Genomic DNA, 11,855 nt, shown 5'->3' with positions numbered 1-11,855 from the left:
CTATTCATTCACAGAAATTACTGTTTTCAAAGTAGTCAAATAAGTTCCAAAGAAACCTTATATTTATACCTAAGACAGCTCGAGTCCTGCTGGAGAGATCTTTTCCTAAAAACTCTAGCTAAATTTTATTACAGCTGAAGGTAAAAAATAAAAAAATGAAGTCCATTTGTATTTAAAATTAACTAAACTATGGATTAATCCTCACAATCATAAAACTGGAAGTAGGCGTGCAGACAAGGATAAGACAAAATTCAGTGCATCCATGCCCCTAGGCACAAGTACTCAACACTCTCTGAATGTGAAGTCATTTATGAAGTCCTTTACAACATGCAGTCAAAGAGGTTAATTGAAAAATTTCTTAATGTCATTATGAAAGAACTAGATTAACCCAAGTTAATTCACTTTATTGTTCAAAATAAAGAGGAATAAGCATTGAACTCACTTGCAAATTTGGGGCATGAATTAGGGGTGAGATGTTGTCTTTAAGGACTCTGCCAGTTTAATTAAGATATGGAAAATTACTTATTGTTCTTCACCACTAAAGTGCTAGGAATTAACAGCCAAATGTGATGCCTGTGCCTTTCATATCTCTACCATGTGTTTGTTTGTTTAATACCCATAAGACTACATCATTAAACCTCAAGCACTGATTTCACTAATTCAGCACTAGAGCTACATGCTACAGCAGCAAACACCTTTTCTAGTCAATCATAATTGAACAGCTGGATGTAAAATGCAATATTATTTTTAGGCTTGTATCTAACTTTGACTTGAAACCACAAACAGTATTTTACTCCAAAACAAAATACCTTCCTATCTTTGTAATACATCCACTAAATATAGCGATGGCACCAGGAGAGCGTGTGATGTATTTTACCCACTTTATCAGTTCCTCATAATTATAGATGCCACTGTGAATTGTTAACGTTATGACTTCTCTTTTTTTCTTGTAACAATGGCTGCATTTAGTGGAACATAACACAGTTTGTTTTTCTTTAGGAAGTATTACTTAAGAGAGCAGCAGACCTTGTTGAAGCCCTATATGGGATGCCCCATAACAACCAGGTAGGTCACTAGTGCAGTTTTCATACGCTTGCATACATATGTAAATCAATACCTATTATTTGCAAAGTTGGCAAAGCATCAACACATTCTTTTTGTACACGCTGTGGTTTTGCCAGCCACCTTGAGGGCAGTCTGATGTGATGCAATGCTCTAAGGGAAACGCTTCATCTTCCCATTCTCTTCTCACAGCTAGTTTGCCTATCAGAAATGACAATTAAGTGTAAGGTGCCAAAAGCATAAGCAATCATTAAGGCAAGAGAATAACCTTGAACTCGGTCCAAAATATACAGTGACTAATGGGAAGTCCTAAATAAATCTGCTAAACAGAGCGGATAAAGCGTACTGTATTTTGCAGACTGCTGGAAATAAATAGATCTGCTGCGCTGAAAGAATAAAGTGTGTGTTTACAATTTTCACATGAGTAACAGCATTAAACTGTAATTTTTGTGTTAATTTCTTTATTTCTTTATGCTTATACGCCGACGTGAATCGTATAGCACTTCAGTATGTAGGAATGAAAATGGAGAGTTCAATTGAAACAAGCAGCAAAATCCTCATGTTTACTATAATTTCACATGAATCTCTCCCATAAATTTTAACATTATTACAACTTTGAGCGTTTGCACAAATAAGTTTACTCGTTAGTAATTATTTTATATCTAAATTATATCTTTATAGGAAATAATCCTGAAAAGAGCAGCTGACATTGCTGAAGCATTATACAGTGTGCCACGCAATCACAACCAGATTCCTACTCTAGCCAACACTCCTGCTCACACTGGCATGATGGGGGTGAACTCATTTAGCAGCCAGCTAGCAGTTAATGTTTCAGAAACATCACAAGCTAACGACCAAGGTATGTGGGATTTCAAGAGTTAAGCCTTCGTGCTGGTGACTGGTTTTGGACAGGGTTTATTAATATTAGCTGATGTCACCACTGTGTTCTACGTCTCTTTTTCTCCGAGTAGTCATATGTCTGATCATGTAATGAAATGTCATCCTGAACTTTCTTGATAACATTTAATTCTTCCTGGTTTTAGTTTACTGTTATCATAAAACATCTGCAGTGGAAAACGAATGGCAAAATGTAGAAAGCTCTATTTTTCACAGTAAATATATCGTGTGTATGTTTAGTATAAAGTAAGTGTGTCTACATATCTCCACCTGTTTTTTGAATATTTATTTACACAGATAAATCTGATGTCTGTGACTTGTAAATATTTTATGTATAAGCATAAGTGTGACATATAGGTTACTAATAAAAGTAATAGTTGATTTAATTTACATTTTGTAATTTAAAATGCATATAACATATGGCATTTAAAATTAATCTTGATACTAATGAAAGGAGTGAAACCGGATTATTAGGTATGCTGAAAACCGTATATTTTTGCTTACAACATAATTATTAAATTGATTGCTCAGAGAGAAATAAATTGTTGTTTAAAATCCTGATTCTACTATGTTTTCTCTTATAAAAGATTATGTCTTCTAATGCATTTCCGAGCTAATAAGCCCTACAAAATTCTGTATTTGGTCTTGAATTAGTTTTCACTGATGACTACACCTTATGAAAGTACTAGCTTATTGTTAGTATAAAAATGCCAGTCATAAAATGAAGACCCCCGAAACAGCCTTTTAAAGTTAAAACACTGCAACAAAAAAGTTTTTGTTGTCAGCTTTGGCATTTGAAGGCCTGGGGAGGCTGCAAGCACATTCAGTATGTTGGTGCAAACCAGGAATCAAGCCTGTTGATAACTGCTGCTAAAGACAAATGTGAAGGCAAGTGACACAGCTGGATCGAAGAGAGCTTTTGTCGGCTGTCTGTGCTAAGAGGAGAGACAACATAGAGTGCTCGCAGATGATTTAAGTAGGGTTGGCGTGATAAGGTTATCTGAAGCTGCAAGAGTTGATAGGGCAGTAACAGACAACTTAGAGCAAAGCTGTGCAATCAATTAAAACTGTGTAATATATGATGCATGAGGAAACCCCCCAGCCCTAAGTTTATATTATAAAATAACATTATCTTTTTGGGGTGGGGGGGTTTCTAACACAGTAGGTTACAGTCGCAACACAAGCAGTGTTTCCCCGCGAGGATATGTTCCGAGCAGTACTCCTCAGCAGTCCAATTACAACACAGTCAGCAATAGCATGAATGGATATGGCAATGCCGGCATGCCCAATCTAGGTGTACCAGGTTCCCCTGGATTTCTTAATGGCTCCTCAGCTAACTCTCCTTATGGCAGTAAGTGTCTATTTTTGGTAACGCATCATCATATAGATTCATATTTACTACAAAATCAAATACTTGCATTGTTTTGATTTTCTATATTGTGAGCTACTGGATAAAAGGAGGGGTGACTCTGGAGGCTGGACGTAAAAATGAATATAATAAATTGATCTGTTTGTGCCATAATACGATCTCAGATAGAGAAAAAATTGGACTGCACAATTTGTAACAAAAGTCCAACACAAAAGAGTTTGCCTGTTATCCAGAGAGTGGCCAAGCCAAGGCATTTCATTTTTTTTATATATATATATATATATATATTTTAAGAGGCAAGGCCCTATCACTCTCTTTTTCCATGTTTGCCGTGAAAACCTCAATCTGAGTCCTGATTATTTTTGCTTTATTGCAGTAGTGCCGTCAAGCCCTACCATGGCAGCCTCTTCGGTCACCCTCCCTTCAAACTGTAGCAGTACACACGGCATTTTCTCATTCTCACCTGCCAATGTCATCTCTGCAGTGAAACAAAAGAGCGCCTTTGCTCCTGTTGTCAGGCCCCAAGCCTCTCCTCCACCATCTTGCACCAGTGCAAATGGAAATGGACTTCAAGGTGAGCTGGATCTCTCTCAATTTTCTATGTATTGCTTTTCGGTGCATACACTAAAGCCATGATCATATATTTTGGAGAAAGGTACCTTACTGTATCTTTAGGTTTCTGGTGCTGTCAAAATCGTGTCATAGTGGTGCAAAATACAGTAGCACAAATGATAGGCTAAAATTTTAAGCAAATCCTAGTTCACTTTTAATACTTCCATTAGAGAAAACGCTAGTTTTTTTCCTGCCATTTTCCCTTAAGATTTCAAACATTAACTTTTCAAGTAAGCATGTATCCTGGAATGCTTCTTGGAGATTTTGTATACTCTTTGCATTTCTTTATACATTTTTGGATACATTTTTATGGAGTTTTAAAACAGTAATACTCCAGCGTAATGTGGTGCAATTTCTTCATTTTACATATGCTGTAATAGTTATTTTAAAATACATCAAATTAGTATAAATCAGGCTAAGCTCTTACTCAGTGAACTAAACTTCCCTTGAAGTAGCTAGCCACTTGTGCACTGAGTTTGCATGCTCCGTTGGGCCTAATACAGTCTCTTATTGTAGCATCAAACTAGTTACTTCCTTATGTGAATAACTAAATATTTTAACTAAGGCAGGCCATTCTAAGCTTTTGCTTTTTTTGTCTGTGTGATTTTATATGGGCAGTGTAAGGAACAATTTATAAATCATCTGCAGAGTTTACATGGTCACCCGCTGGTAGTGGGGCAGACAGAATTACGATGCAGTGTAACTTTTGTGGAGGAATAAAAATAAGCAAAAAAAGTCTTACTTTTTATGGCATATTTTAAAATTTGGATGATAATATTGACAGATTCATTAGAATCATTCAGCAGATTTGCTTGCCTACATTTTACGAATCACGAGCCTAGTTCTGCAGTGCAATAAACTGAAGCACTTCGAATCTCGTGGAAATCAGAAAGGGCTGCAGACACCATTACCTTGGAGTATTCGCATTTTGTAGTTAAGATGTGGGTAATGCAATATTATTTATTCTTGGTATTGCTAAGATAGCCGTAATATAATAGGCACTCCCAGATAAACAGATAAAGACTGATATTTTGATTTTTCAAACTGCTTACTAGTTCTGGACACCTACATTTTGTGGTATGTAGCTTAAGGCACTTCAGGGAGACGTAATACCACAGAACTACCTGCTTGCCAAAAATCACGACCATTCGAGACCAGTACCTCAAAATGGACATCCCTTTGTTTTTTTATTAACTTCTGAATACCTTGGTCCAAAGAACATAGCATCTGAGAACTCATTATGCAGTCAGGTCAATGAAGGGCTGAGGATCCAGCTACGTAAATATCATTGTAGAATGGATGTTAAAAAAACCCAATAATTAGATTAACACTTTAGGTCATTGCATATCTGTTTTTAGTTGAAGCTTTTCTGTGCTACAGTAAGTAAAAAACTACACCACGTATAAGCAATATTCTTAGAAAAGGTCATCCATTCATAAAATAATCCAATGTCCTATTTTTTTATAAACACTAGCATAGGAATTAAATACTGAAATAAAGTAAAATAAAATACGATATGCACAGCGTAGATCTGAAGCGGCTATTCCGTAGTAGGTATTTATATATATGTGCTCATTAACTTCTTGCTATTGCTTTACTTTGAAAAAATGAAATTATTAGAAGATCTAAAGTAAAATGATCTGAATTTCTGTAATTTCATTATGTAAATAAAGGGCTTCCCATCAGATTTTCAAGGTTTCAGGTGCTTAAAAGACCTAGATTAATGCAAAGCAGGATTTTCAGAAGAATGTGAGCAGGCTAAATGCCCAATTCCCAGCAGATATCAGGTGCCTAATTTCCTTTGGCCCCTCCAAGAAAACCCAGTAACCACACATCTTCATCCTCAGGTACAAAATGGTCTTCATATACATGCCTGGGAGACTACTTTGAATCAACCAATCTGACTTTGTTAAACAGGTCAAGAAGCTGGCAATAAAATTGAGGCCTAACACTGCTCTGGACTAAAATTTTTCTGGGCTTAGACAGTCCGGTGAAGGCCTAACTATCCCTTAAAACCTCTTTTGAGGATGCTGTAGTCCGAGCAGTGGACCTGGTGTCATCCATAATGAATTCCATCCTGCAGATGTTGCTGAGAGTCTAAGGATTTCTACGTTACATGTCGCTGAGATCTTGACCATTACATTACAGAGCTGTCCCTGCTAACATGGTCATTCAAAACTTCTCAAATCTGAAGGTAGTTAGAGCTAGGGCTGTGCAGATACTTCAGTTTTTGGTTCAGTAGCCACACTGAAAACGAATAGAAGTGTTGATCTGAAAAAAAAAAAAATTATGTTTTCCTCACCCAACTGAAACAGCTAAACTGAATCCTTTTGTGTTGAACAAAATGACCTAGGGAAAATAGCAAGAATGTCTTTCTAGGCTGATAATTAGAACACCAAGTCCCCGGTTCGTGACAAAAAGTTGAATAATTTATGCATAGTAGAACTGCACCAAAAGGGGAAACTGCACATTTCCTCACCCTGTAATACCATGTATCATGATAGTTAGGGTTCTCTAATGGAAGGTAAAATATGTGGGTTTGAGTCCCCTTGGGCTGAGGAGAAAATCAAATTGCATCTGACATATCCTTGGTGAGTTCCCTTATCACCAGAGTAGAGAGGCACCATCATTTTTTTCCAACCAAAGCTATTCAGTTAATTCAAACTGAACTCATGAAAGGTTTCAGGATGACAACATTTCACCCAGCTGTCCTTACAGATCTAAACCAGTACCTTGAACTGAACTGCAGCCAGAATTGAGTGGCAGGACAGGCATTCTCTGGAATGAATATGTCATATACTTCCTTCATGAAACATCATAAAGTAAAGCCAGCAATGCAAGAGCTACTTATTTACACTGCAGTTGACCTGTATAATTATTTGGGGGATTTCTGCTTCCTTCTTCTTTTTTTCTTAGTCATTTGTTGACATTGAGCCCATTTTAAAGTTTAATTAGTTTCTTTATGAACACTGTACAAGCACCTTGAGAGTTTTCTGATCAGCACATTTTATACATTAAAATAAAATATGGAATTCAGGAGCTACAGTCCAATACAGCTAAAGTTTTTCAATGATCTTCAAGTACAGAGCCTATGTTTTATAGCTGGAGGTGAAAGAGCTGGATAACAGCTAAGAAAATCTGCACCCATTAGGAAGGGTCACGGCTATTTAGTCAGGTAAAGATAGAAGTGAGATCCTGTCATCGCTATTGCTCATATCTACTTTGGGGGGGGGCAGGTGTTAACCCCATAGTTTATGTATCTGAATAATGAAGGATGACACGTTCTTTTAATCAAAGGGAAGGATATCATCTCTGTCATTGCTTGTTATGTTGCTTTTGCCCTGTCTAAGCTCTGTTGTGAAATAAAACTCAATTGGCCAGTTTTCGCCCAGTATCAGGGAAGTGGATTGACCACGCTATTGCAAGGCATCAGCATACCAAAACGATTGGACCGTGATGCCTCGTGTTTTTCCTATGAATGTTTGTTAGCACTGTGAACAGGCAGGGACAGATCAGAACTTGGCAAAACCCTACATGTAACAGCCCTTCAGACAAGGGTAATCTTTTTATAGGGACTTGCGGGGGCGGGTATTTTGCCAATTCTTGCTGGGTAAATCAGCTGTAGGATTTGTCTGTGTGCGGAAGAAAAAGAAGCCGTCCTTGGCCCATCAGAGATGGTGGTGGAGGAGGAGCAGAGCTGTGACACTTTTCTCCTCTCCCTGCCTGTGGATCTCAGATGGACTGTTTTGCCTCCTGACGTAATACAAAGCAGATGGAGCTGTAGTTTGGGGTAACATCACACTAAGCAAGGACTATCTGAGCACAGCACACTAGAAGCAAGATCTTGCAGGCCCCCAAAACACTATATTTTAAGACTTACTGCCACAGAGCCAACATAGAGAGGTCTACCCCAACAAGGGATTCACGTTTTCTAAAGAAATCCAAGACAGAGTTTAACAGGGAAGGAAAAAGAATAAAAACGAAGACAAACTAGTGAAGTGCCAGGACACTCTTGTCGTGCAGGCAATACCAGCTGGAGCTAGCATGTTTTCTTCTTTCTTGCCACACTCATATTTCCTCCCTCTTTAGTTGTACATGCATGTATCCTCTGCCAACTTGTATCATAACTAGGGCCAAAACTTGGCGACCGTAACTCGCAGAGCGAGATACCCCTTTCTTTGTTGTACTGCATGTATGAGTCACTCTTATGAGTAAGTCTACAAAGTAGGGTCTTTGGGCCTTATCCAAAAAAGTGCAATCCTGTTAACTTTGTGTGACTTCCATTAGATAGCCTGTGATCAGACAGTTAAGCACTTACATATTTAAGAGCAGGGCGCTAGAGTACGGGTTCATCAGGGCAGACAGCTTTTTCCTGTTTAAAGCAATGCACGTATAAGGTATAGAGTACAATTTTTAGCAAGAAAGTTCTGGCTTGCTGTAAAGTTGGAAGTACAATATGTGTTTAAAATTCAGTTTTCGATTGTAATTTATTTTTATAGATGGTGAAAGATATTGCACTCTGGTCAAGCTTTACGATTGTAATGCAGAGCAAAAGGCTCTCTGTATTCTTTTAAAATTGCAGTCTGCTTAATTTTCTGGTCTCCCCCCAGATGAAACTATTAAAATTATTATTAAAAAAATAGCCACTCCATTTTTCTTTAAGAAGGCATTTGGTATCGATTTGCACAGCGAGAAATGTAGTGGTACAATTGTGCAGAAGTTCACGACTGTCAAACATTGCTACTAAAGTAAATACTGAAATAAATGTATAGAGCACCAGTTTTGCTTTCTCCCCCATTGTGCAACAGATGGAATTCAACAAAAATGGCTAAATGGCTTAAATTAAGAAATGCAGATTTTTTTTCCAGAAAAGTATGCAATGGGCGACCTAAATTTTCACACATCATAAGTCAATCATGAGATTACAATAAACTTGTGATTAAGTACAGTATATTACTCCCATTAACCACGTGCTATGAATTCATAGATTTATGCACACAACTCCTGGAAAAAAAATCTGGACTTTGTTTCTGCTAGATTATTCTTCGAAGAAACAAGTGAGCTAGTCTGTCCTGACCAGTCCTGCTCTTTCGTACTTTGCTTAGAGTGCTGGCAGAGCACGCTCCTGTCTGCTTGCCGCCAACCTCCGAGACATAGCCTTTGTGTCTCAGCATCATCTGGATACAGACCAAGATGACGGACCCTTACTGAATGTGAACTCAAAAGAGTAGGCGGGTACTGTATTTTGGGCTGACCTGTGGGGATGCTGATGCTGATCTCCAGAGTGCTTGGTGATTGTATTGCAGCATAACAGCACCTCAGAATAAGTTTCTGACATGCGAGCTTGGCAGGGCGCCCTGCAGCCGTGGAGCCTGTAATCGTCCGAGCTAGAGGACCTTTACGTGTACCTCACGGCCTCCTCCCTGCTCCCGAGCTAGGTGTCCTCCGGGGAGCGGTGCCTGCTCGTGTCTCATGCCGGCAGGCAGTCTGGTTGCAGACTGGGTACGTCCCCAGAGTCCGGAGCTGGGCCATGCTCCCGCATCCCCCTCTGTAATCGGTTCTCTCCGTCCTGCCCTCCCCGGCACTGCATGATGAGCCACAAGCTGGTGGTGAGAACCTGCCGGACCGGGGCATTCATGATCACGAGATCTGGTTGGTGCCCCAGAGCTTTCTGTCACCAGAAGGGCCTGAAAGGGACACGGGGAGGATCCCGCCTGCCAGCACTCAGCTAACCGGGGGTGAACCCTTAACGAGCTTCTCCTTTAGCCCCAGCTAGCATAATGTGGAGTGCAGCAGATGTAATGGAAACTTAATATGGAAACTAAGTGATTTCATTAGTAAGGGTTTCTTTTCTAACTTCTGTCAGTGCTGAAGTTTTTAAAATATGCAGGAAAATTCTAACTTTTTAATTTTGACATGTTTCAGACTTCTGATTGGGGAAATAGCAGCATTTTAAGACTCTAACCTGTTTTAAGAGCATCACTTGAGATGTATTTTAAAGTTACGTAGGCCCTTCCAAGTCCTTTACACCAGCCACTGCAGCTGCCCTTAGTATCTGTTGAATCACAACTGCTCGGAGCTCAGGTCATCCCGGTTAGAACGATTCAGTCTTTTACACTGCGTTGCTGCTTATTGTAGGAGATTACATTACATAAGAAGTGTGTAAGTGTGTACATACACAAGTCTTCCAAACCATAAAGTTGTAACAGTGAATCTGAAATAAATTAATAATGTGGAAATTAATGAACTGAGAAATTGAAGTTCACATCACTACATGAACAAATTTATTAATATCTGTTGTACATAAATTAATGAGAAATATCATTATGACAAAAATTAAACAACACGAAAATTAAAGACTGTCTAAATTATATTTCTACCAAGGAGTTAACTGGAAAAACGCAGCCGATTTTGGCATCTCAGTGTTTAAGTGTTTAAAAAACAAGAGATAGCTAGTCAAGGCTATTAATCTGACGCCTTTTTATAGCACTTGGTGTACGGATTTCAAAGCAGGTGTACGGTCCTGGGCTTTGATCTGAGAGAGTCCTTGACTAACTCGGCCCCGCTGTTACGCTAAAGTGCAATTAGCCGAATGTCGGAGCCGAGGTTTTTCCGCCGAGGTCCCGGTTCCGGGAGAGAGCAGCTGAGGTTAGCCAGGTTTATCGTGGGGGGGACCCCGAGGGGTGCCTGCTCCGCGGCTGGGGAGCGAGCCGGCCTCGCCTGACGGTACCAGAAGCGACCGTGCTGTTTCTCAGCCGTCAGCGTGGCCCGTCCCCGGGGAGTCTGGCCCGGGGTTGCTATTAGCAAGACGCTAAGAGAAATATCACACGCGCGGGAGCCGGGATGCTTCGCACAAGGAGTTGTCGGCACCTTCTTTTAAAAAGCGAAGCCTTTGCAGACCGTCGTGTTAGAAAAGCGCTTTTCCGTTGTCTCTTTCCGCCTATGCCCCCCCATTACACGAAACGGGACCTAAACCGACGGTGCTGTTCCTTTGCCACCGTGTCGGTACGTAAAAAAACCGCCGAGCCGCTCCGAACGTCCCCGGCTCCGAACGTCCCCGGCTCTGGTCCGCCCCGCTCCGTGAAGGCCCTTAGTTTGCGCTGCTGAGCGTTGCGTTCACGCCGAGCCCCGTGCGCCGCCTGCCGCCAGCGCGACAATAACCGTCCTTTTCTCTCTCTCTTTTTCTTCTAGCTATGTCTGGGCTTGTAGTCCCACCCATGTAAAGTCACTTTTGTTTACCTACCTACCGTAGCACCCAGCTTCAGAGGATGGGCTTAGGGGACAAGTTTAGTATATTAAGACATGCTGATGGAAACAGTGTCTTCAAACAAAATCAGCAACCAGTCGAAATGCTACAAAAAAAAAAGACTTTGTTTAAAGATTTTATTTAAACTATTAAGAATCTACATGCAAACAACCTACTTCTTCATGAACAATTCCATTTTATTGACTGAATTTTTCTCATATTTTCACATTTCTCAGTCCTGAAGAATAAGGAAAAAGCGACGCCTATTTTGTATAAAGTTTCTGATTACGTCTTGGCTATGTCTAGTACTTGCTATGTGTTGGGAGAAACTTTGTGGATGCACCATTTTGATTATCATGAAACACTGATGAAAAATGCCTCCGAACATTTTTCTGTACTCATAACTAGATTCACAATGGTTGTGTATCTCTATAATGTGAAATATTTTTTTGTGGTGGAAAAAAGGGGGCCAAGGAGGTTATGAGCCATCAAACTGGAAAAAAAGGATGAATATATGATTAGAAAAAAAAAATCGGGGAGCAGGGGGGGGCGCGGGAGGGTTTATCATTGCTTAACTTCATCTTAATGAAATGGAACTTTGTAACTTATTGTAGTTAGAAATTGTAACTTTGATATTGAATTCTCTTGCCTTCAACAAGCACACTGACA

General features: G+C 39.8%; 1 protein-coding gene across 5 annotated transcripts in view; it reads left to right on the top strand.

Annotated features, from left to right (window-relative positions):
* EBF3 (EBF transcription factor 3) overlaps positions 1–11,488 on the top strand; it is a 121,005-nt gene extending 109,517 nt beyond the window's left edge. For 2 of the 5 annotated variants that reach the window (XM_067300382.1, XM_067300384.1), the window contains exons 12-16: positions 1,000–1,065; positions 1,744–1,921; positions 3,122–3,310; positions 3,705–3,902; positions 11,132–11,488. In XM_067300382.1, the coding sequence (XP_067156483.1) occupies positions 1,000–1,065; positions 1,744–1,921; positions 3,122–3,310; positions 3,705–3,902; positions 11,132–11,163 (663 nt within the window). In that variant the 3' untranslated portion in view covers positions 11,164–11,488. Of the gene's footprint in view, positions 1–999; positions 1,066–1,743; positions 1,922–2,613; positions 2,674–3,121; positions 3,311–3,704; positions 3,903–11,131 lie in introns of those variants that run through there. The other 3 variants (XM_067300383.1, XM_067300385.1, XM_067300387.1) reach the window with 3 other exon arrangements.
* Positions 11,489–11,855: the final 367 nt, after the last annotated feature.

Source organism: Apteryx mantelli, chromosome 7 (assembly GCF_036417845.1).
Source record: "Apteryx mantelli isolate bAptMan1 chromosome 7, bAptMan1.hap1, whole genome shotgun sequence".
NCBI lineage: Eukaryota > Metazoa > Chordata > Aves > Apterygiformes > Apterygidae > Apteryx > Apteryx mantelli.
The sequence above is the reverse complement of the archived record's forward strand: the minus strand, read 5'-3'. Positions and strand labels throughout refer to the sequence as shown.